Genomic DNA, 25,529 nt, shown 5'->3' on the forward strand with positions numbered 1-25,529 from the left:
GAATTTAAACTGGATTAAAATTGATCATATTGTGAGAAAAGAAGAAGAAAAAAATCAGTTGCAATTAAATTGTAAACAATTAACGTAATAGAAAGAAAGAAAAAGGAGAAAAGTTAATCACAATTAAAAAAGGAAAAGAAAAAGATTCAAATTTTTTTCCAAAATTCGAGTAACCAGTGCGCATGATCTCGATTCACACTACCGACCAATCGCTGCGCTTTCCTGTTATTTCCTGTGAATCAGTGTTATTTTAATCTCTTTTTATTTCATCAAATTAATTTCTGAGTTAATCATTAACTAATCATTGTAATAATTGGCTTCATTTCTATTGAACATTTTCATTAATCATAATCACACAAAATCCATATTCTCTCTCATTGTCTGGTTTACATTTAACTATCATCGCCATCAGATCACCTTTAAACCATTACAACACCAACACCATCAACTATTCACACAATTAGTGTACCTACCATTTTTTTTCTGTCTTTATTATTTTTTCTCTTTCTATTTTTTTTATTCTCTCTATTTTCTCTCTCTCTCTCTCTGTCTCTGTCTCTCGCTCTCGCTCTTTCTCTCATTTTTTTTATTTTCTGTTTAATTGATTTTATTTTCGTTAAATTTCTGTGTTTCATCATTTTAACCTCTCCATTTTTTGTCTAATTTTTCCTTTAGATGCTGAGATCGCCTCACATTTCACTACTAACATTTCATCTTTCATTGTAAAAATAACTATTCCCCCACTTCAATCCAGCCCTGATAAAGGATGAAGATTGATAGGGCCAAATTGAAGAAAAGCTCCTCGGAAGTGGTAAGTTAATTCGTCTATTTAATGTATGCTTTTCAGCATCTTCTTATCCCCTAATCAATTTCTTTTGTTTCTACCCAAATTCTGGGTGATGTAAGTAATTCCCTATGTGTGTTATGGAAAAAAAGTGTGGCTTGGTTTTTGTGCTCTATCTCTCTCTCTCTTTCTCTATGTATACGCATTCACATTCACCATGATACTTGATATATTCAGCATGACCATTCTGGTTATTTTTTATTTCATTTTCGCTTTTTACTCCATTCTCTTGGTTATTTGAACCTTCAAGGTTAACAATTTTATTAATTAATATAATATAACAGATTAATTGGCTGACTCTTGACATTTGAGGGTCAATCAGTTTGTATTACGTTGTGTCTTCTCATCTTGGAAGATTTTTCACTCAACTTGTCTTTCTTTTCTTTTAGTTGCCTTTCTCTTCCCTTTCTTCTCTTTCTCTCCTCCTCTCTTTTTTATTTCTTTTTTGCTTCTCTTTCTTTTTTTCTGATTTCTCCTCTGTGTCTCTTACTCTCATTCCTTTTCCTCTTTTTACCTTTTTCTTTCTTTCTTTTTTTCTTTTTTCTCTTTCCATCAGCCTACCCTTTAAATCAATGCTCTTACTATTTTGTCTTTTTTTGTAGCTTTCTTTGCTCATCATTCTCTCTCTCTCTCTCTTTCTTCCATACAAGCACACAAACACCACTAGAGTCTCTTTCTTTATTTACTCTTTCCTCCTTTGTATAATTCAAGCATTTTAACTCTATTCTCTTTTTATTCTTATATAGCCACCTGATTGTAGGCTACTTGTTGAAAGAATCCGAGGATGTAATGAAAAAGAGCTCCTTGAGTTACTTAAAGGCATCAAGACCTGGAATTATGGCAAAGTAAGTCGCACCATGGATAATAAATTGCGTTAACAAACGGACAAATGTCTACTTTTATTAGTCAGGCTTAGCTATTTTTTTACTCATTAACTGTATCTCTTTCTCTATCTCTCTCTCTCTCTAATTATCTATACACAGTGCGAGCTATACCATTGGATTGATGTACTTGATTTGTTTGACTCAATCTTGGCAAAATGTTGTCAAAAGGAACGGGAGACTCAATGGACCTTACCTGTTGATCTCTCAAACAACTCATTGGTAAGAGATTTTCTTACCTTAATCTTAATGAATCAATTGTACCATCTCTAATACATGCTTTCATCTCTCTTTTTTTTCTATATCCTCATTGGAAATGTTGTTTGGGTTGATGCTGATTCTACCTTTGTTCCTGTTTATAGAAGGAGTTATGTATACCTATCTTACAATTCACTGCTCTTTTAATAGAGCACAGTTTCTCCAAACATGTCTACAATTCGATGGAGGTGAGCTTAATTTGTTGTCATTCTCAATTTCTATCAAAATCAACATGATAATAATCCGATGGACCATAGAAACAAAAATATTTTAATATCTGATTACGTTAAGCTTCTAGTAATTGTTTGTTTCTATCGGAATTAAAAAGCATCATCATTTCCCATTGTTTATTAGCCATGCAAAACTAATTTTATCTTTTTTTTCTATCTCAACCATTTCCAGCACCTAACAACACTTCTCTCCTCGAGTGATATGCAAATCGTCTTGTCTGTTCTCAACTTACTTTATGTGTTCAGCAAACGATCTAATTTCATTACACGTTCAAGTCCAGACCGTAGAAAGGCCCTGATGACTCGGCTTAATTACTTAGCTGAGGTGAGTTTATATACGAATTTCTGTTTTTCTGTGCAAGGCATCATGTACTGCAATCGGTATCACCTCATGTGACTGATTGAGTTTTAAAAATGCTAGATAAAAAATCTGATGGTTGGCACAATTGTTGAGGTTTAACTTTTATACTTAACAATTGACTACAACAATCAACAATTATTATTATTATTATTATACTTTTGAGTATTTTTCTCATAAAAATGATTCCATTTACTTTTTTTTCTCATAACAGAGCTGGGGTGGTAAAGAAAATGGTTTCGGTTTGGCAGAATGTTGTCAAGAATTAAAAATGTCCTCTTACCCTTTAAGTGCCACTACTCTTCACTTTGAGTATTATTGTGATGAAAGTGGTCCAAATCCCCATCCATTCAGTACAACCGGTAATAAAAAGTCACCAAGCAGCTTAAATGTAATTCATATTGAAAATGTGGATAACATTAAAGATAAAACAATAGCTCAAGTCATGGAAGATCTACTTGAAAATCATCATGTGCCCAAAGAGAAACAAATGCTTCTCTTTACACATTTAAGGTTGGCCCATAATTTTTCCAACTACCGTAAAAGGCTTCATTGCGTTCAAGCTCGCCTTCAAGCTCTCTCAATCATAGTCCATAGTAATGCAATGTCCATGTTTGATAATGCTAATAATGTTTTATATAATGGTTTCATCGAAGAATTAGTCGACGTTCTAGAATTAAAAGAACTCAAATTATTGGATATCAAAGCTGCTGCATTGCGAACATTAACTTCGGTGATCCACCTCGATCATACAACTCAATTAAATACCATTATTGATGTTACCGGTGCTGCTTCTTACCACGGGTTCTTGCCAACTCTTGTTAGAAGTTGTATTCAAGCTCTTATTGATGGTAATACCAACCTGTTCCCTATATCACTGGCCACCGCATTGTTTTCGTTTTTGTATCATCTTGCTAGTTATGAAAATGGTGGTGAAGCTTTGGTTTCATGTGGAATGATTGAATCCTTACTCAAAGTTGTTAGTTGGACTGGAAGTGACCCTGAGCATATAACCTTTGTGACTCGTGCTGTTCGAGTTATCGATTTGATTACAAATCTTGATATGAATGCTTTTCAAAGTCATGGTGGATTAAATGTTCTCATCAATAGATTAGAATATGAAGTTGATATTTGCCGAAAAGATTGTCCATTCGAAATTGATGTTGGCCATCAACGTCGAGAATCTCAGGATGGAGTTCTAACTGAAACCTCTGCATCGATAAGTTCAGTCGATGCCTTATCTAGTGAGAAAGCCTCAAGCTCCAACGCAATGGAAATTGAAAATATCGATAAATCTGGTCAAACCTCTGGAAACATGTCTTATAACAGAGATCTTCAAATATATCCCCAAAGAGCTGCTGTTTTAAAATCAATGTTCAATTTCCTTAAAAAAGCTATCCAAGATTCATCCTTTTCTGATAGTATTCGTCATCTTATGGATGGTCCATTACCTAAATGTCTTCGACACATCATAAGTAACGCTGAGTATTATGGACCATATTTATTTATGCTTGCCACTGATGTTGTGACCGTTTACGTGTTTCAAGAACCTTCTTTACTTTCCTCTCTACAAGAAAGTGGCTTAACAGACGTAGTTCTCCACGCTTTACTTGTTAAAGAGGTAAATTCATCCATAGATTGTTTCATCATAATTTAGCTTTTTCTAGCTCTTTCCATTATTTTCTAATTCTTTTATCTTCTTCCATCTAGATTCCTGCAACTCGAGAAGTGATAGCCGGTTTACCAAATGTCTTTAGTGCTCTGTGTCTCAATACTCGAGGACTAGAAGCTTTCACTCCCCATAAACCTTTTGAAAAAATATTCAAATTGTTACTTTCACCCGATTATTTACCTGCAATGAGACGAAGAAGAAGCAATGATCCAATGGTTGATACAGCTTCCAACTTGGGTAGTGCTATGGATGAGCTCATGAGACACCAACCAAGCTTACGATCTGAAGCAACTACTGCTATCATTAAGCTTCTAAAAGAGTTATGTGAACTTGGATCAGATCCTAACTTTGTCTGTTCAAAACCTGCAGCCAAAGGACCTGAAGCTAATGCTGGACAAAGTGACAGTATTAGACCTGTTATGCCTGGTGGAAGTGCCGAAGCGGGTTCATCAGATGAAGAAGACGAAGAAGATGAAGAAACAACTGCGGCACCAGCAACTGGATCTCTCATCGTACCTAAACCAGTACAAGAACAGGCTAGCACATCATCATCTGCTCCTGCAAACAATAAACAACCTGTTCCATTGGTTGATTATATCCTTCATGTCGTAAGTAGTTACAGAACATTGAAAATGACTTATCAAATAATGAGAATACCTTTAAATAGCAGTTTAAATCTATTCATACAGCAAAAGAAAAATTTGCTGAGAAATGTTTCCTAGTTATAGGGACCATTGAAAAAGTTAATGTCTTTATCTATTCGATGATTAACTTTAAATGGAAAAATTCAAATTTTATTTTTAATTGATTGTTTTTTTTTTTTATTCTTTTTCTACTTATAGATGCGTTTAATTGATGCAATTCTTTCAAATAATTCCACCGATGACCATTGTAGAGAATTCGTCAAACAGAAAGGATTAGAACCTTTGCTCAACATTTTACGTCTCCCTAATCTTCCAATTGACTTCCCATTGACACCCGCTTGCCTCTCGGTATCAAGTGTTTGCAAGTCTCTTCAGGTGAGAGATGAAGATTATCTTAAAATTGTTGAATTTATTCACTAATTGTTTCAATTTATCTATTTATTTATCAGGTTCTTACCTATGAGCGTGAAGTCTTAAAATTAGGATTAACAAACCTAAACGAAGTTCTCAATAGTCTTGAACCTTTACATCAACCTCTCCCTGCTCCTGGTGGTAGCGTTCTTCTTGAAGAGCTTGTTCAAGCAACCTTGAAGGCTCAAGGTACTGGGTGTGATCCCCTCCAATCAGCTAGTTTGACGCCTTTGCTACATCACATGTCAGCTGCTCACGCGTACATCATAATGTTTGTTCACGTTTGTAGAACAGGACAACCTGAAATACGAAATCTCACTGTCACTCATTGGGGATCTGATATTGGTCTTAATGTTCTTAAAGGTTTAAGTCAACTTTATACTTCATTAGTATGGGAAAGTACAGTTCTTCTTGCTCTTTGCTCCGATTCAACTGCTACAGTCACTTGGAAATTCGGTCGACATCAAGTAGAGAAACTTGCTTCTCTCTCTAAAGACGGTGACAATTCTCCAACCGGTCGAAGTTATGAAGAAAGTAAAATGGAGATCGAAGAGTCTTGCGATGGGCTTAGTGTAGATACTGAAAATAGTAAAAAGAAAGATGTTAAAGCACCGAAACCAGGCCCACAAATGAAACAAATTAAACCATTGCTATCAAGTGCTTCTCGTTTGGGTCGTGCTTTAGCAGAGCTTTTCGGCCTTTTGGTTAAACTTTGTGTCAATTCTCCCTTGAGACATCGACGAAATCATCATTCCATTCCAACAATACCTGTTGCACCATTTCCTGCTGCGAGATCAGTTGCTACTCATTTGACTAAATTGTTAGCCAAAGGTCTTTCCTGGACACCACCTCCTACTTCTCCCATTCCAAAATTCAGGCAAGTCAAAAATTCTAAAATGATTAAAGTCTCGTTGCATTTGGTATCTACGTATTGTGTTTTTTTCGTGATCAGTACGTTCGAATCGATGCTAGAAAAATGACGACTCCATCGTTTCTTTGGGCGAAATTTAATTCGTTCGTAAGCTGGTAAATTTGTTTGTAACAATTTAATTTTTTATTTACAATTTAGGCTTACATTTTATACATGCTCTGTTGGATTTACTTCACCAATGCTATTCGATGAGCGAAAATTTCCGTATCATTTGATGTTGCAGAAATTTGTCCAATGTGGAGGTCAAGATGCTTTCTTTGAGTAAGTGCATTTAAGATTACATTTATAAATTCGATAATTTACTTTTCACTAACTAATCTTTATTTTCTTCTAACAGCACTTTTCATTGGGCATTAACACAAGGAGGTAAAGTTCCAATTGAAGAAGGCTTAGAGCATTCAAACGTTCCTGATGGAACTGGTGAATTTTTGGACTCATGGCTTATGTTACTTGAAAAAATGGTTAATCCAAAAATGGTTCTTGAATCACCTCATACAATGGTTACTAAAACAACACAACCCAATTTTGTACCATTCGATCCTGTTAAATATCTTATCAAGACTCATAAAAAAGCTTTTGAATGTGTAATGCATTTGTGGAATAAGAAACCACTTAAAGTTTACGGTGAACGAATGTCTGAATCAGTTCTTGCCATATTCTGCCATTTACTTAAAGGCGAGGTTATTATCCAAGAAAAATTATCAAAAGAAAAAGATCAAGAAGCTAAAGAAAGTACAAGTACAACTACCACTTCAACCACAGCTCGAACCAGTCGACGAAATGAGCTGGAAGAACAAGGAATTAGTAATGAACATTTACAACAACTGATGGATATGGGATTTGCTCGAGAACTTGCTCTTGAAGCTCTTGTTCATGCAAACTCTCTTGAACAAGCAACTGACTATTTGCTCAGTCATCCTTCACTTACAAGATCTGGTGGTTCAGACTGGGAAATGTCAGAAGAAGATCAAATGATTAGAGCAATTGCAATGTCTCTTGATGATAATGTTACTCCGGATGCTCCTGCCGAGGGAACATCTCAAACTCAACCTGATAAAGATGATGAACCAATGTCTAAAGAAACAATCGATGGATTTACCAATGAATTACTTCCTGGATGTTTGAAGCTTCTCGATACTTTACCTGAAACAGTTTATCGTGTCTGTGATCTACTTCTTGCTGTTTGTCATCGAAATAGTGAAAAATGGACTGAGCAAATGTTGAAACAACTTATAAAAGAAATAAGTATTAACGTTGATAAATTATTGGAAAGTGCTCAACCGATGACTTCTTCAGATAAAAGAAGTATTCCCGAGTGGGCGTCACAAGTAAGTCAATTACCAGAAGCCTACAAATCTGCCACCCGAATCCATCTATTCTCTCTTTTGTTTGAAGAGAAACGTAATCAATGCGCTGCCTTGATTAGTGAGACCAATCTGATTAACAATCTAGTGCAATTATTGGAATCTGCACAAAATGCTCTCGTTTTAACTTCATCAAATAAATCAACTTCACTATCCACACCTAAATGGCTTTCACCAGCCATTTTGTTGATTGATCTTTATGAGAAATCAGCTATTGCCTCGGCTCGAAGAGCTCCTTTGTTGGCTCTTCCTAGACGTCAATGGAAATGGTTTGATGATCGAAGTGGTAAATGGACCATCTATACTTTGAATAATAACAAAACAATTGACGATGCTTATAAAAATGGTGATTCATTCGTTAGATTCACAGCAAGTCGTCGTAAATATACTGTACAGTTTAACACAATGGTACAAATCAATGAAGAAACAGGAAATTGGAGACCAATCATGTTTTCTAGTGACGATAAAGCCATGGAGGTAACTGAAGAAGCAGCGGCAGCCTCATCTTCAAAAACATCCACACTGAACTATGTTGTTGTTAAAGGACTTGAATCCTATCAATGTACAGCAATTATAAGAGCTTGTACTGGTTTTATTGGAATCCCTGTTGACCCTGAAACTTTACACGCTGTTATGAGGTTGGTTTTACGGTTAACTCGTAACTACGAACAAGCTGCTATATTTGAAGAGCTTGGTGGTGTTCGAAGTATCTTGAACCTCACTCAAGTTTCTGGTTTTACTGGATTTACTTCATTAGCATCGTTGATCATCCGTCACGTATTAGAAGATCCTAGTACATTACGATATACAATGGAACGTGTTATCAGGGCGACTCTACATAATCCGACAATCAATTGTAAAGAAATGAATTATATCCTTCGAGTATTGGGTCCAGCTGCTTGTAGAAACAAGGAACACTTTATTGAAATAACGAAATCTATTCTGAGGATTTCTCTTTATCCTCAATCTAAACGTGAAGAAGATGAAACTCGTATGTTGAGTGCTCAAGCTGTTCAAACTCTTCGAGCATTACCTTCTAAACAGACCAATCAAGTTCATGTACCAAATAATATTATCAAAGAAGTTATTTATGATCTCCTTAATGCTCTTACTGTCAAAACAAATGGCCAAGTTCAAGAAGAACTTTCTATTACTATTGAAAAATCTGTTATCGGTCAAGGATCCGCTGGTGTCTCATATTGTCCTGTTCTTTCTCGTGGAATTGCTCGTGAATCATCATCTGATTTAGTTCAACAAGATGACGATGAGATAACTGCACCCGAAGAACCTATTGCTGGCCCAAGTGATAAAGTTGGAGGGTTAAATTTTAAAGACGAAGAATCTGCGAAAAAATCTCGACCATTACTTAATCAATCTTGCATCATGCGTCTTTTAGCTGAACTAATTCGTTCTTATCCTGTTGTTGCTAAATTAATCGCCGAGCATGTTTATCATGCTGGACACAATGATTTGATATCAGAAGAATGTTCCGCTTTATCCTTCATCTTGGACCATCTTTTACCAAACACTCAAAATGTTGGTGATAAAAACTGTCCAGCTTTAACTCGTGTGTTAATTGCAGCTTTGTCATCATCTAATCATTGTCCCGAAGCTCAAGCTATACTTGTCAGCGAAGTTAAATCTGCTCTTAATCGTGCCTTAGCTTTACCAGAGTCAAATGAAAAACATGTCAGAGTCCAAGCGATTCTTGGTATAATCAACACAATGATTGATTCGTGTCCATCAGTAGCTCAAACTCCTCAAAACCCAATTCGTACACAATCAACGCCTCTTAATAACATGGTTAAAATAATGTTGAGACGAGGAATCGTCAATGACCTTGCAAGAATAACCCACTCACTAGACTTTTCATCACCACACATGGCATTAACGGTTAATGCTGCTCTTAAACCACTTGAAACTTTATCCAAAATTATTAATCTGCCCACCTCAATCTTTGCTCAAGCAAAGAGACCAAAGACTGGAAATGTTTCCTCTTCGAACACTGAAGCGATGGAAGAAGATGCTGTTGCTTCTGGAGGTGTCGACCAAATGACCAACCTGGTTAATGAAACAAACGAAGGACCCGTGACAGAATCATCGGGTAATGTTGAGCCAGAAATTCTTGATAATGAAATAATGAACCAACAAAGTGATGCCCGGACTTACCACAATGTCGAGGATAACACTGACAACGAAGCGGTTGTTATCGAAGAAGGTATTCACTTTGATGTTTACAATGACTCTCATTCTCGATCAAGTAATTTGATTGATGAAGTTATCCGTAATGAACACAATGTCGCTATGGAACCTGAAGAAAATCATGATAATGTCATCAATTCTAATGGAGCTGAATCAGAATCAGATGATGAATCTGACAGTGATGAAGAAGATGAAGACGAAGATGATGATGACCAAAGTAAGTTAATAAATCTATTATTATAATTTGTGTTTATTATATTCACCAATATCTTTAGGTAATCCAGATGAAGAAGAACGGGATGAAGAAGACGAGGACGAAGATGAAGATGATCATGTTGACGATGATGATGTCGAAGATGATGAAATCTCAGCTTATGTTAATCAAGAAGATATCGATGATTCAGTTTTAAGAAACTATGAAAGAGACAATGAACAACTTGTTTTCGATATTGAAGATATGATTCCGGCCTCCGTTTTTACTGAAGGTAGTTTAAGGTTAACCACCATACTACCTATGCTAGAAAATGAACAATTATCCAACACAGTCGATGCTACTCAACCTTCTGTTCCTCCAGCTCCAGGTAGTGTATCTATTTCTCATCCATTACTTGTTCGTCCCGGTGAAATTGGTGATTCAGTTGGTATGAATCCTGCATCAGCCTCAACCACGGCAAGTATTTTATCAAGACCTCATCGAAGTAACCGTCAAAGGATGTATAGACCTCCCGTTACAAGTACTTCTGGAGCCGCCCATCCAAATTGGACCTCTGGTATAGCAAATCGTCATCCAAATCCACCTGTTATACTGCAGAGACTGTTAGGACCATCAACGGCTCAACAAATACTTCAATTAACCTCAGGTACAAGTTCAACCCACCCTCCCCGGGTCATCTTCACTAGCAATGACTTTCAAATTATTACCGCTGATGAAGATTGGTTAGATTTTTCTGACTCTGGCTTAGTGGCTGGTGCTGGTTCTTCATCCGTTTTAGGCTCTATCCCGTCGGCTATGCTCCGATGGACGGAGGAATCTCGAGTGTTGGATGGCGAATCCATGCACGATTGTGTCGCTTCTCTCAAAATGAGTATCATTGAAGTGTGGGAAAAATATCGAGATGAAGAACTCGCTGAACGTAAAGAAAAAAGAAAAAACATGCTCGAAGAAGAAGAGAAACCAAAGAAAAAGATGGCTCGAGATAAAAATGAAAAGAATGGATCGAAAGATTCTGAGCCAAGACCACAAACTGAATCTACTGTTTACGCTAACACTGAAAGACTTGCAGCATCAATTGTTGAACAAGTTTTAGGTCCCGTTATGGCCTCAACAAATATCACCGGTCGCTCTGAACGACAATCAGCTTTAAGAACTGGAGATCGAACTCGTGCTCAGCCTGTAGATTTGGTCCCTGGTGCACCAGAAGTGTCAGCTAGTGATCCTCCTGAAGCTGACACCGAAGCGGAAGTTGAAGATGAACACTCGTCTTCACCTTCGCCATCTAATGACACTACATCAGTTCAAAATGACAATGAAATCACAGAAATGATTTGCTCATTGAGCACTCGAGAAGAGGAAAATCCTCGACCTATGGATGTCGATGAAAATCGTAGACATAGAGATCAACGTTCTCACAGAGATGATCCACCTCCTCCACCACCTGAACGTGCTTCTAGTAGTGATGGTCTTCCCGCAACCGGTGCAATTACACCTGAAGACCTATCAACTGTTACCAATAGTAGTAGTGAAGGTAATGCTACTTCAGTAACTGATGAACCGACAACTCAACCAGAAAATTCCGACAACAAATCTGAAGGAAGAGCATCAGGACCTTCAGCTCCACAAGCTCCAGAGCCTGACAACACTGTTGAGGTTGCAAATGGTGAGGGTTCAGCTAATACTTCCACACCTACTGGAGAAACTCAACAACCAGCTGGTTCTACAAGCTCTAATAATAACTCTGAACTTCAAAATCTACTCGGTGATACTGAATTACCTGAGGGTGTTGATCCATCATTCCTTGCCGCTTTACCTGAAAATATTAGACAAGAAGTTATTGCCGACCAATTGAGAGCACAACGTATTCAACAACAACGAAATGCCGCTGCTACTACTGCCGCGTCTACTAATCAACCGTCAAGCTCCCAACTTCCTGCACCAACCACTACTACTGCCGCTGTTTCCGCTGTCGCAGTTGCTGCCGCTGCCGTTGCTCTGCAACAGCTACTGCATCTGGAGGTGAGACTAACGTTTTAAGTGAAGTTAATCCTGAATTTCTCGCCGCTCTTCCACCTAACATTCAAGAAGAGGTTCTTGCTCAGCAAAGAGCTGAACAGCAGCGATTACAAGCTCAATCTACCAGCCCAGATGCCCCAGTTGATCCGGCATCTTTCATTCAAACACTACCACCAGGACTCCGTCGTCAAGTTTTAGCCGATATGGATGATAGTCTTTTGGCTCTTTTACCTCTTGATTTGGCATCAGAGGCTCAAAATCTCCGCCAAGAGTTAGAAGCAAGACATCGTCAATTCTCTGAAAGATTCCTCGCATCTCATGCTACTACCACACTTTCAAGAATACTCAGAAGTGCGTGTAAGTTTTTTATTACTATTTTTGACCGGTTAACAATGATCATTTATCTTTAATATTCGGATCAAAATTCGAAGCATCATCATGTTATAAGAAACAGCTTCTTACAAATCATTCTTTTTTTTCTCACGTTTAGCTGGTCGAAACCGATACGCAATAAGTACAGCTCAGGGTGGAAACTGGTTATGGGATCTTGGTGCTCGTGGGACTAACTCTTCCAATTATGGTACCTCATCAGGTCATCCAACTCAAGTTCGTCCTCCTTTTCCACCAGGTCGATTCAAAGGCAGACAACTTCTCGATCATGAGGCTCTATGTTGCCTTCTCATTTTACTGTTTGTAGATGAACCAAAACTTAATGTTTGTCGCTTACAACGTGTTTTAAAAAATTTATGTCATCACTATGCTACACGAGTTTGGGTAATCAAATCATTATTAGCAATCATGGAAAAGACTAGAGACCCTAAAGATTTCGTTGAACCAAAAACTCGAAAATCGAGCAGTGGCTCTATCCTTAATAAGTAAGTTTCCTTTTAAATTTTCCGATATTATTTTACATGTCCTATGATTAAAACTGACATCCTGATCAAGAGCAGATTCACTTTGTAGTATTCGATATTTAATTCGTAATCCGAGTTTCCTTTCTATTCTTTCTCTCTTCACCTTTTCTCCTGTATTCTACACTTTCCCCTTTCCCTGTCAATTCTCTTTCCTCTATCTTTTTTTTTCCTTTTCCTCGGATTATTGAGACGAATATTGAAGAAACTCAGTGTAATCTTGCTCTTATGATGGTTAAGATTATGAGATCTGAGGGCTCACCAATATTTTTCTAGTCAAACCTTTTCTACTCTGAACTTGATTAACTTAGAATTTTTTTCTCTCATTCTTCAGATCATCAAATCAATCTCCATCATGGTTATCCATATCTCTGGATGCTGCTCTTGGTTGTCGCACTAACGTGTTCCAAATACTTAGAGGCTCTGGTGGTAAAAAGGGAGCAAGCCAAGTAAATCATTCGATCACCATTCATCCGCAAGCTGCTCCATTAGTTTGTAGACATGTTTTAGATACTCTCATCTCATTAGCAAAATCTTTCCCTCAATCATTGAGAGTAGATTCACCCAGAGAAGAACAAAAGTCATCTTCAAGTTCTCAATCATCTCGTGATGATAGTTCATGTAATAAATCCTGTAAAGACCCAGATTTCTGGGAAGTTCTTTTAAGATTGGACTCTTCTAATTCTACCAAGAAAGGAAAAAGTGTTATTAAAAGTCATAGTAAGTTAATTTAAAATTTCACCGATTAGCAACTAACCTCAATTAACTTAATCACTATTTTTACTTTTCTTTTATCTTCTCTAGGTTCAAGTCCTTACCAATCAAGTAATCAAGCTTCTGGTTCCAACGAAAGTGATGCTACTTGTCAAGATGGCGATAGCTCACCTCTGGTTCAGATTATTAACTTATTATCTCATCCTGTTGTTAAACGAAGTTCACTTCTCACCGATAAGCTTTTACGTTTACTTTCACTTGTTGCTCTTGCTTCATTACCACACTATAACTCGCCATACTATGCAACAGCCTCCACATCACAAGCAGGTGAACAAAGTGGTACATCAAATGAAGGAGCACCAGTCGCTGTTCCACCCTCACAAGCCTCCTCTGATAAACCGAAAACAAAAGAAACCAAAGAAGACGAAGGGGAGAGTTCCACTGAAAGAAAATTGGTTATCAATGAAGATGCCATTAAATTGGCTGTTGAAGTGCTTACATCAAAATCTTGTTCTGAAGCTGGACTTGAAGATGCAACATCATTACTCTTACGCCTTTCTCGTAGTTGCCCAGCCACTCGAGACATTGTTTTAAATCTTCTTCTTGAAGGTGCAAGAGAATTAGGTTTTACTGTTAGTCAACATATTACAAAATTGAATCAAGAACTTAGAAAATTAAATATCTCATCAAGGGAGCCCAGTGATGATAACAGTGATTCAAATGCGGATAAACTTCTTAAAGGTATTATCCAAGATCGATTCACTGCTGCAAGTATTGTGATAAATGCTGCTACTCATATCAAGCATAGTTCCGCCTCGAAAGAAGTTCAACTTCCATCCATGGCTGCTTTGACATCCAAAACATCAAGTCAAAGTTTCTTCCTTCGAATCCTTAAAGTCATTGTTCAATTGAGAGAATCAATTAGAATGCAAAAGCTCCGTGGACGTTTAGTTACTGGATACAATCAGCCTTCAGCATCATCAGAGGGTCCATCAAATGTTGTTGCCTCAGGAAATTCTGAAGGCTCCTCATCAACAGCTAATGCGATCGAGCAAAATCCAACTGAAGTGGAAACCCAGGAACAAGAAAGTCTAAGCTCAAAGCTTAACTTAAATACACTTTGGGAATGTCTCAGTAATTGTCTCCTTGAACTTGCCGATGCTCCCGATCATCATGCTGTTCTTGTCTTACAACCAGCAGTTGAAGCTTTCTTCCTTGTACATGCTTCTGAAAAAGAACCCAAGAATCGTCGCCGTGAGAATCGTCATGAAAGTCGAGAAACTCAATTGGCTCATGTTAATCAAGATTTTTCGGCTCTTTCTCCGATGGTTGAAAATGCCTCTGGAGACTCAACTACAACTGTATCAACCAATTTACCTGTTGATACTCAGAAGTTCCTTCAATTCGCTGAAACTCATCGTGTTGTTTTAAATCAAATTCTCCGTCAATCCACTACTCCTCTAGCTAATGGTCCATTCTCAGTTCTGGTTGATCATACCAGAGTTTTAGACTTTGATGTTAAACGAAGATATTTCAGGCAAGAACTTGAAAGAATGGAAAATGGTGCTCGTCGTGAAGATCTTCCAGTTCATGTGCGCCGTGAACATGTTTTCGAAGATTCATTTAGGGAACTTTATCGTCGTACCACTGAAGAGTGGAAAAATCGTTTCTATATCGTTTTCGAAGGTGAAGAAGGTCAAGATGCTGGTGGATTATTACGAGAATGGTACACAATTATTTCAAGAGAAATTTTCAATCCTATGTATGCTCTTTTCACCACCTCACCCGGAGATCGTGTAACATACATGATAAATTCTGCCTCCCACTGCAATTCTAATCATTTACAATATTTCAAATTCGTGGGAAGAGTTATTGCTAAAGCGATTTATGATAACAAATTATTGGAATGTTATTTTACAAGATCTTTCTATAAGCATATCTTAGGAAAATTAGTCAAGTAAGTTGATGAGCTTTTTACCTGAATTTACTATGGACTATCTTTGCTCATATTTATTAACTTTATTTACACTGTTTATTTTATTTGTTTTCAGTTATCACGATATGGAAAGTGAAGATTATAGTTTTTATCGAAGTTTGGTATTTTTACTAGAACATGATGTTAAAGAATTGGACATTGAACAAACCTTCAATTTGGAGGTACAAGAGTTTGGGGTCACTGAAATACGAGATCTCAAACCTAATGGAAGAAACATCGAAGTTACAGAAGAAAACAAACACGAATACGTTCGACTTGTTTGCCAAGAAAAAATGACTGGTTCCATAAGGAAACAGTTGAGCAGTTTCTTAGAAGGTTTTTATGAAATAATTCCTAAGCGACTTATTTCAATTTTTAATGAACAAGAATTGGAATTGTTGATCTCTGGTCTACCAAATATTGATATCGATGACCTAAAAGCAAATTGTGAATACCACAAATACCAAGCAAACTCTTTACAAATCCAATGGTTCTGGCGAGCGTTGAGATCATTTGATCAAGCCGATCGGGCCAAATTTTTACAATTTGTTACTGGAACATCCAAAGTACCATTACAAGGTTTCTCCGCGTTAGAGGGTATGAATGGTACCCAGCGATTCCAAATTCATCGAGATGATCGATCCACCGATAGATTGCCTTCAGCTCATACTTGGTGAGAATTTTTTCTTACTTGACTTTCTTAGATTTGTTTTAATAATTTTTAATAATAATTTTAATTTTTTTTTCATTCCTTCTCTTCAATCAGCTTCAATCAATTGGATCTTCCTGCTTACGAAACATACGATAAACTGAAAACAATGATGTTAAAAGCCATTCACGAATGTTCCGAGGGATTCGGCTTTGCCTAATCTTAATCAAAAACACAATAACAACAACAACCTTTTGTAATTATATTTTTGAGGTTGACGCTCATATGGATCTGACGACATTACAAGCATAAAATAAATTCAGCTGCTTGTAGGATTCGTTTGAATATTAAAGAAGCTGTACTGAGCAAAAGAAAAAGAAACATTGAAAGATGACCTCTCACCTTAAACAAACAAACAAAAAAACGAGAATTTTATCAAACTCAAGCTTCATCCCTACAATTGATACAATCCATTTCGACCCATTTACGTTGTCTCTGATTCAAAGAAAAGAAATACACTTGAAATCAGCAAGTTCATTCTTGCTTCAACCTGAAGCACAAACCCTTCAAAACCCAATCATCATCACATAACAACAACAACTAAACAATGGCTACGGGTCTTTAAATAAGAATTTGCAATCAACCTTTTATTTTTGCTTTTCCCTATCCCTGTGTTTACGGCCCTTTGTTTAATTTCGGTTAACAGACAACACTAAATAATTCAACATCAATTAACACAATTCATACAAAAAAACTAAGAGAGATGATAAAAAAAAACAAAATTTACAAACCGAAAAGATTGAATTGTGAAAAATTGACTTTATTGCCATTTTTATTGATGATAAAAGGCTGTGATTAAACAAAAATTAGTAGTTAACTGAAGAGTTTTATTTTACAAAATGATCAAAAAACGAGAAGAAAATTTGAATTTGAGACTAAATTGCATAAAAAAAGTAACTCGAATGGAAAAAAGTGTAAATTTGGTATTGCTATAATAAATTGTCTTATGATTAATTAATCAATTGTTGCAAATTAATTAACTTTATTATCCTTTAAATGAATTGATAATCAACTGAATCATCAATTTGATGGGAGACATCAAATGTAATTGAAAAGAAACAATTTATCGATCAAATTTTGATTCGACTCGGAATCAATTTCTGTTAAGCCTAAAAAAAGATTAACCGATTTTCACTATTAAACTAATCATCAGACATATGTGACTCTCTAGTGATGCTGTTAATTGTGATATAGAAATAGTAAAATTGATTAGTCAACAATTAAAAATGAAACCATTCAATAAGATCAACGGTTATCGGTTACGACCAATGAAACCAATCATGTCAACACCAACAACAACAATCAATATATTAGATGAAGATGATGAAGATGAGATTTGTGATGATGATGAAGATGAAGAGGGAGATGATAATGATAATGATAATGAAGATATTGATGAAGAAAATGCTTTATTATTTGAAGATGATGCTAAAAACGGTAATGTGAAAACCAATCGATCGAAAAAGTTAATTAATCGAAAAAAATGTTCTCTCTCATTTAAATGTCTCTCTAAATCATCTGATCGCCGTCGTGTTAACCTTTCATCTCTAAATAGTAATGACAGTTCATTAGATGATAACGGTGATTGTGATTCTACTCTAACAATTGGTAAAATTAAGATAATTAAACCAGTTCGACGAAAACAGCGAGTTCGTCTTAAATTGTGTTCCATTTGTTTTACTTTAATCATTTTGTTAATTTCGATTTTCCTTTTTGTTTACCTTCTTTACACTAATCAATTAAATGTTGTACTCAACCTTTTGATTAAGCTAATTACGATGATAGTACCTTCTTCACTGTTAACAGCATCCTCATCATCTTCACAATTAACTAATCATCGACCTTTATGTGATCAAATTAGTGTTAATCATCAATGGAATCAAACTTTTCCAATGTTAACTATTGAATCTGCATTAAGATTAATTGATGTTAATCAAGATGATTTTCTTGATACAATCATCGCCTTCGGTACAGGTAAGTAAATTAACTAATATCTAATCTCTAATCAAGTTAATCTAGATAATTGACAATTTAAAAATCGTAACTGAGCAATCAAATTAAGTTAATTTGATTAACCTGTTGAAATCGATTCCATGATGTGATGAAAACAAAAAAACGGAAAAAAAGTCTTACCTGTTTACAATTGAATCTTTTTTTTTTTGATTAATTTTTTTTACTTCTAATTGTTGATTAATGTTTAAGGAAAAATATTGATTGTTAATTTGTTGACCACAATTAAAGATAATTATTATTCTTGATATTGAATAGATTCATTAGATTTTAGATACGATTGATTTTCTTTTCCTTTGGATAGTTGAACATTTTGTAATTTTGTTTTATTCCAACATCATTATGATTAAGTTAATTGTTGTTGATCTTTTCTTTTTTTCTCTGTTAATTGTTGTAATAAAGGAGCTGATGTTGCTTCTTACCCACCGGTGGTTTGTCAGGTTTATTTTAACCTGACGGAGGATCAATCACGACAAGGTGAGTTAATCATGACGATTAATTTTCGTAACAATTAGTAAATCATTTGGTTGCCATTTTTGTTTCACAATCACATGTGAATAAGTCAATGTCACGAATATATTGTTTTCCATGAACAAATTATTATACAAACAATTGATTGTTAACAATTACCAATCAAATTTGAATGTAAATTAAGCTTGACAGGTAATATGTGTTGACAATTAATTAACTAACAGTAATCAACAACAACAACACCACCACCAGAATCAAATGTTCACAATCAATTTAACCTCAACCCCAAATCTTATTAAAATTAAATTTTCGCCACATTTTAAATGAAAACTTTTTCGCCATAATTGTTGATCATTTAGCTATTACTTAATTACTCCTTTAATTATAATTAGGATGTGGAGGAGGTTTAATGGCTCTTGATGGTAAAACAGGTAAACTCATTTGGAATCAATATACAAGACATGAACTATTTGCAGTTAATTGTGAATTAGATGTTACCGGAGATTCAATTAAAGACTGTATTTGTGGTGGTCGAATGGCGGTAAGTTAATTGTTAATTAAATTCCATCACAATTAACTAAATTTACAATAGAATCCAAGTGACTAGTTGAGCTTTGGTATTAATCGTATAATAGTTATAATCATCTATCAGCTTTGCAGATTAATCGTAATTTAATCAAAATTAGTTAACCAATTGAAGTTGTCAAGGTTAATTCTCAGCTTGATTGTGATATCAACTTTCTCCCCGGCGTCTTCACAATCAAAATTAATTCTCAACAGTCAAGGATTGAATTAAACAGAATCAGAAAATCTGTATTAGAGGGATGATGATTGAGGAAGAAGGAAGAATCAAATCAAGCTCATTTAATTTGATCGATTTTAAGGTTCGTCGTAACAATTAACCTTGAACAATTTGGTTTTCTTTTTCTTTCATCATTCAATAATCAACATACTCTTAATGATTATATAATAATTAAGGATTAAGATCACCAAAAACTAAATCATTGACTTGGTTAATGCTCAAAGCTACCATTAGATAACTAAATATGTTGATTATTAGGTGGACACTTTTTTAATTAGCAACAATTTAGATTCCAATGTTAACCAGTAAATTACTTGTACGATTAAAGAGCCGATATACTTAAATACTGTATCATTGAACTTCCGTGATTAGCATGTTTCCTTGATTGTTATCCAATCTGATTAACGAAACTCAATGAAAACAATTAATAAACTAAAATATTATCACAAAATTAGAGTTGAAAAAACAAAATCAAAACAAAACGTGCAAAGATAATTAAACCAAATCAACGGATCTAAATGTTTGTTCACTGTTGACGGATTGTAATGCTAATTGTTTCTCTTAATTATCTCAACAATCAAGTCAATGTATGCAATTAACGGAGCCTCTGGTGAAATAATTTGGTCCTACCTTGATTACGAGGATGAAGCGATTTGTGGTACATCAAATTTTTACACTCCCCTGTATATATCAAAGGATCTTGATTCCGATGGATTATCGGATTTAGTTTTATCTCATGGTGGTGACCCTTTAAGGTCACCTCATGATGCGAACCGACTTGTGGCCAGATTAATGATCGTCTCATCGGGAACCGGTAAAATATTGAGTTGGGCAAAGGTTCCCGATGGTGGGGAGAGTTACTATTCACCGCAACAATTAATCCGACCTGATGGAACTGAATTAATCTTGTTCGGTACCGGAGGTGAAACTCACCCTGGGTCACTTTGGATTGTCCCGTTGGACAGTTTAATCCATGGGAATATGCATAAGGCTCATCCGATTTACACTGATTGTTGTAAAGGTAACAATTTGCTCAGCAATCAAAAGTAATCACGAGTAAACTGATTGTTTTCATTTGGAAATTATCTAATTGTTAATTGTAGGGATTATGGTTCCACCGGTTCTTGTTGATATAAATAGTGATTCAATTCTTGATATAATCATGTCGCTATTTAATTCAACTGTAATTGCTTTTGATGGTCACACTTTTCATATTATTTGGCAATATCATTTCCCTGGAAGTGAAACTTACAGGTAACTTCAATTAACTAATTGTTTGGTTATTATATAGATGACAAATTAACTTTAATTATTGAATATGATTCAGTTCACCGACAGTTGGTTATTTTAATGCTGATCGAGTTCCCGATTTTTTTGTTTCCTATCAATTTGGACCAGGATTCCCAATCTATTATTACTCTCAGGTAATTTGAGTTAATCAACTCATCGATTATCGGTTGATTGTTTGTATATGTTGATTTATTAATCTTTTCCATTCAATAAACAGGCAAATGTATTGGATGGATTAACAGGAAAACCTTTATTATCTCAACCGATCTCAATGTTAGTTGGAACTCAATCTTCACCATTGACAATTAGCACCAATGGTGCTAATGATATTTTCCTCTTTTGGTTATCAACTTGTGACAATGTCAATCAATCAGTGACAAATTTGGAGCCATTTAAAGTGCTTCCAGGTAAATAGATTACAAAATAATCAACAGATTGTCAATTTGTCACTTTTCCCTTGATTACATTAAGATTATTTGTTATTATTAATATTTGACAATCAATATTAATACAAAAAACGATGATAATTTACTAATTGATAATTTCTTCAGGTACAACTGTTCATCAAGCATCTCGAGCTGATTTCTGCTCAATTAGATTTAATTCAACTCTTTACACTCAATTAATTGGATTGACTCCCAATGGTTCAAATGTAATTTATGATTCCAGATTAAATAAACAATTAGAAAGTGTTTCAATTGATTATGCAGCAATAGGACAACAATGGTTACAAGAACATCAATATAATCCAATTGATCAAGATGATCCATATGATAGTTTAGCACAATCAATTGATTTCCAGCAGCAGCAACAACAACAACAACCATTATCATCAACCCAACAATCAGTCAATCCTTCATCAATTCTTGATTATGTACGATCAGAACCATTGGACTATCAACAAGTTCCTGATTTCCTGAATAATAAACAGATAAATCAAGATCGATTCCGTCGTCATGTTGGAGTTCATGATGGTAATGGTGTACAAAGAGTTATATCAACAGGTAAATTGTTTCACATAAATTATTCCACAACAATTAACGACTTTATTTGTTTCCAACAATCAGGTACATTAGCTCCATCCAAATCACCCAATTCGATTGATTTAATCTTCTCAACATTCTGGTTTCCTCCAACGAAAGGAGTTAATCGTATCTCCAAAAAGATGCAGAATTGTTTAGATAAATATCTTAATCCTGAAAAGGAAAACAAATTACGTCTTGGAATTAAATCAAGTTTAAAGGGATTCGATCACGATGGTTATGTTGAGATAATTGAAGAGACTTGTGCGAAAGCGGTTGGGATTAATTTAACGAAGATTAAGGAAGATTATAATCCATATAATCGGCCGATGGGATCAATGACTGTTTATCGAAAAACGATCAAGTGTATCAACACAACGGCCTGGGTTCGTCCTTTTAAAGAGCAAATTTGGCCCTCGTACATGGGGAAGCATGTTGATTGTTTGGCTAATTTGATTCCTCTCGATTAACTCATCAGCTAATTGAGAATTAATATTCTCAATTTAATTGTATAATTAAAAGTTCTTCAAGGTCAACAACTTGTTTTGTTTTCTCTTCTCTAATAACATGATTGTCTTCGAGAGAGAGAGAGAGAGAGAGAAAATTGATTTTCCAAAAGGAATCTGATTGTTTCTGCAAAAAAACCACAGAACAATTAATTTAATCATAATTACTATTGATGCAGAAATGAATTTTCCACAAATGAATGGAATGAAAAACTTCCTAGTTGATTGAAAAAACGATCAGATTTTCCTCTTCTCGGATTCTTCCTTTATCTCAATTATCATTTAATTTGGTAAATTAATGATGATAATTGTCAATAGAAAGTGAATGTTGTCAAAATTTTCATGTTATTCAAATGAGTTGAATGAGAGAATCAGTTAATTTCAATCATAAGTCAATGATCCAAAAGTTGTGAAAAACTTTTCCCTTTTACCATGAAAAGAGCTACCGGTTAGATCGTTGCTCCAAAACATTGGTCCTTTGGTCTATCATCAAAACGGTTATTTAGCTTGAGGCACGAAAACAAAAGGTTATCCTCATCTTTGGCATCTTCCTCTTTTTTTTTATTCATTGGGGTTAAACAGCAACATCATCCCCATGAAATCATGCAACATGAATTTTCAGCAATTTAATCATCCACTCAGGTGAATTTTTTCCCATTTCTGCCAGGAAAACGACACAACCGTGCCTAGGATGTTGACCGATGGAGGAACCTGAATTTAATTTCTCTGAGTATTAATCAATCAAACGATGAATATTACTTTATACGATTCATAATCATCTTCTTCCTCCTTTTAATTTGAATGGACTTTTCATCAGGATGATAACTTGTTATTCATTCATTTAACTCTTTGTTTCTAAGTTCAATTATGATAATTCTGGTGGTGGTGATGATGATGAACATTTTCAATCCTGTTTTCTTTTTTACTTTCCACCATTTAGTTGATTGTTGATTGGCCTTTATGCTAATATGTAAGTTAACGGTTGTATTACCTTGGTGATGATAATGATGGAAACTGTTGAAAGATGATGAAAGGAAAAAGAGAGAAAATAAAATTTTATCAATCAAATTAGTTATCATGTCCGAGGAAAATGTTAGCTTTCCTGATTCAGTCTACTATGGATAAGGACAAATTGTTAAAGGTCAATGAATGGGTGGTGGTAATTGTTAGACAATCATGATAAATATTAACCAATTAAAAAGAGTGTTAATCTTTAGACTTGAATTACTATTGATGGAAAAAGGATTTGACTAAATTTTGATTAGAAAACAAAAATTTTGAGGAAAAAAAAAGTTCTAAACTTACCTGTTGAAAAGGTTTGTGTTAATCGTCAACAATTAACCTCCAAGTATTGAATAATTTTTCATTGGGATGGTTAATCAGTTGGACCAGTTAATTGAGTTGATATAAATTGAGCAAGACTAATAAATTAAACCTTCATTGTAACATTGTAAATAAAATTATAAATTTCCAACGACTATTAACATTGTGTGTGTGTATGTGTTTATAAATATAAAAATATTGATGAGAATTAATGAAAATGCTGATAATTAACTTAATTGTGGATGATGAAGTTGTGTGTATGGTTGTAGTAATCAGGGTTTCCAAAAGTCAATTATGATCACTTTGTTTACAATTTAATTTTACTATTTGATGAAGGGTTTTGACTATTTGTACCAACGCTGAATTTACGTTCAACCTCTGCTAAAGCTTTTTCAATGGTCACCATTAAGTTAATTAGATTACTAATTAAATGTAATCGTCCCAATCGAGCTCTTTGTCGTTTACCATCTTTCTTGGCGCAACCACAGCCTCCAACCGGTCCACCGCCCAATCCATAGATACTCTTATAATTGTAGATTATCAGAATTGGAATAAAAATTGAACCTATGGCAAAGATTATAATCGCTGGATACATAACTTTGAGAAATGATTTCTCAAGATCTTCCTTTTCCTCTTCAGGTTTAGCTGGAGGATATTTTGGTGGCCAGGGAATCGGCTGAGGCCATGGCGACGGATATTTCATGGGCGTTGGTGGGACTTTGTAGCCATAAGGTTGATAAACGCGTTCATCGGGAACTAGGTAAGGATATCGCTGAACCATAATTGGCCTTACACTGTCCGAATTGAACATTGGTTGATAGGCTTGATTGGATGTTGTCTGTTTATCGGCTCCATCATCGTTAACACGAGTAGTTAAATTATTTTCTTTCACTGAATCTTCACAATAAACCCATGGAATCAATGTTAATAGTAGAATTGATTGTAGAAAGGACATTCTACATAATCTTTGATTCCAAATCAATGATTTACTTTCTCAGAATCTTATAGTCTTGATAAAAGTTAATCACTTTTCTCCAACGACAACATTTGACGATAATTAGTTAACATACAATCGTTGGTTTAATCATAACACACATAGAAAACAATCAAACTTGATCCATTTGGAAGTTGATTTGCAAATGATTCCAACCCTTTAGATTGTGATCGTGGTAACCATCAGAATCGTCTTTCTGTCTTCAATTCTGTCAGGTCAAACGTAACCTTCCGTTAATTTACCACCAGCCCTGTTGACAATTAAGGAAGGAAAAAAATGATGAATTAGGAAACAATTTAATAACTAAAACAATAAGCACAATTTAGTAAAAAAAACACACAAACAAATAAAAAGAGGTTAAAATGTAAACACTGTTCATTGAAAGGGTTTTGTCTTTACCTCTTTGTCTTATAAAAACTGAGCAATTTGTTGATTTTCAACAATTAATCAACAGCTCAGAAAATGAAGACACTATTTTTCATGATGATCACCAGATTAATTCATTTAAATTGTCAACAATTTTAATTCCTCTCAACCGAACGATTCCTGATTCAAATTGAGATACAAACACTTCTCATCTGAATAAAATCACATAGATAATGACAAATAGTGTCAACAAGAACAGAGGATTACAGAACAGACGAAAAAGACAATTAAACCAATTAACTACAAATTGTAAATTGATTTCAACTGTAAATTAATTTCGTCATCAGGTAACACAAATTGAGAAAGAAAAATGATTTTCCCACCAAAGAATAACCTCTTTTCTTTGGCCAA

General features: G+C 35.0%; 3 protein-coding genes across 5 annotated transcripts; 2 read left to right on the top strand and 1 right to left on the bottom strand.

Moving 5' to 3' along the window:
• The first annotated feature begins 221 nt into the window (after positions 1 to 221).
• LOC128391223 (E3 ubiquitin-protein ligase HUWE1-like) lies at positions 222 to 17,292 on the top strand. The gene is given in 19 exon segments (XM_053351075.1): positions 222 to 465; positions 676 to 811; positions 1,591 to 1,689; positions 1,828 to 1,947; positions 2,088 to 2,171; positions 2,386 to 2,538; positions 2,786 to 4,192; positions 4,282 to 4,851; positions 5,086 to 5,262; positions 5,337 to 6,175; positions 6,368 to 6,490; positions 6,567 to 10,012; positions 10,071 to 12,048; positions 12,051 to 12,382; positions 12,516 to 12,900; positions 13,271 to 13,656; positions 13,741 to 15,607; positions 15,702 to 16,298; positions 16,392 to 17,292. Coding segments are annotated over 18 exon segments (12,711 nt in total). The 5' UTR covers positions 222 to 465; positions 676 to 766; the 3' UTR covers positions 16,495 to 17,292.
• Positions 17,293 to 17,436: 144 nt separating this feature from the next.
• On the top strand, positions 17,437 to 22,468 carry LOC128391220 (uncharacterized). Of its 2 annotated transcripts, XM_053351070.1 has the most exons (9): positions 17,437 to 18,308; positions 18,747 to 18,821; positions 19,208 to 19,356; positions 20,200 to 20,638; positions 20,721 to 20,871; positions 20,945 to 21,041; positions 21,125 to 21,314; positions 21,459 to 21,911; positions 21,975 to 22,468. In XM_053351070.1, exons 1-9 carry the CDS (start codon positions 17,561 to 17,563, stop codon positions 22,397 to 22,399), a joined length of 2,727 nt encoding a protein of 908 aa, XP_053207045.1. In that variant the 5' UTR covers positions 17,437 to 17,560; the 3' UTR covers positions 22,400 to 22,468. The 2 variants fall into 2 exon arrangements, with proteins under 2 accessions (XP_053207045.1, XP_053207044.1); XM_053351069.1 differs by having other exon boundaries at positions 21,459 to 22,468.
• Positions 22,469 to 22,759: 291 nt separating this feature from the next.
• Positions 22,760 to 25,407, bottom strand: LOC128391222 (uncharacterized). 2 transcript variants are annotated; one of them, XM_053351073.1, is made up of 3 exons: positions 25,152 to 25,407; positions 23,741 to 25,002; positions 22,760 to 23,449 (listed from the first exon to the last, which is right to left on the bottom strand). In XM_053351073.1, exon 2 carries the CDS (start codon positions 24,711 to 24,713, stop codon positions 24,066 to 24,068), a length of 648 nt encoding a protein of 215 aa, XP_053207048.1. In that variant the 5' UTR covers positions 24,714 to 25,002; positions 25,152 to 25,407; the 3' UTR covers positions 22,760 to 23,449; positions 23,741 to 24,065. The 2 variants fall into 2 exon arrangements, with proteins under 2 accessions (XP_053207048.1, XP_053207049.1); XM_053351074.1 differs by lacking the exon at positions 25,152 to 25,407 and having other exon boundaries at positions 23,741 to 25,145.
• Positions 25,408 to 25,529: the final 122 nt, after the last annotated feature.

The sequence above is a fragment of the Panonychus citri genome, unplaced genomic scaffold, assembly GCF_014898815.1.
Source record: "Panonychus citri isolate SS breed McGregor unplaced genomic scaffold, ASM1489881v1 Contig00134, whole genome shotgun sequence".
NCBI classification, from domain to species: Eukaryota; Metazoa; Arthropoda; class Arachnida; order Trombidiformes; family Tetranychidae; genus Panonychus; species Panonychus citri.

Coding starts and splice junctions, on each gene's coding strand:
- LOC128391220 (XM_053351069.1), top strand. CDS start 17,561: ATGAAACCATTCAATAAGATCAACGGTTATCGGTTACGACCAATGAAA. Junction 18,822..19,207: donor GGAGGATCAATCACGACAAG/GTGAGTTAATCA, acceptor AATTATAATTAG/GATGTGGAGGAGGTTTAATG. Junction 19,357..20,199: donor TTTGTGGTGGTCGAATGGCG/GTAAGTTAATTG, acceptor TCAACAATCAAG/TCAATGTATGCAATTAACGG.
- LOC128391222 (XM_053351073.1), bottom strand. CDS start 24,713: ATGTCCTTTCTACAATCAATTCTACTATTAACATTGATTCCATGGGTT.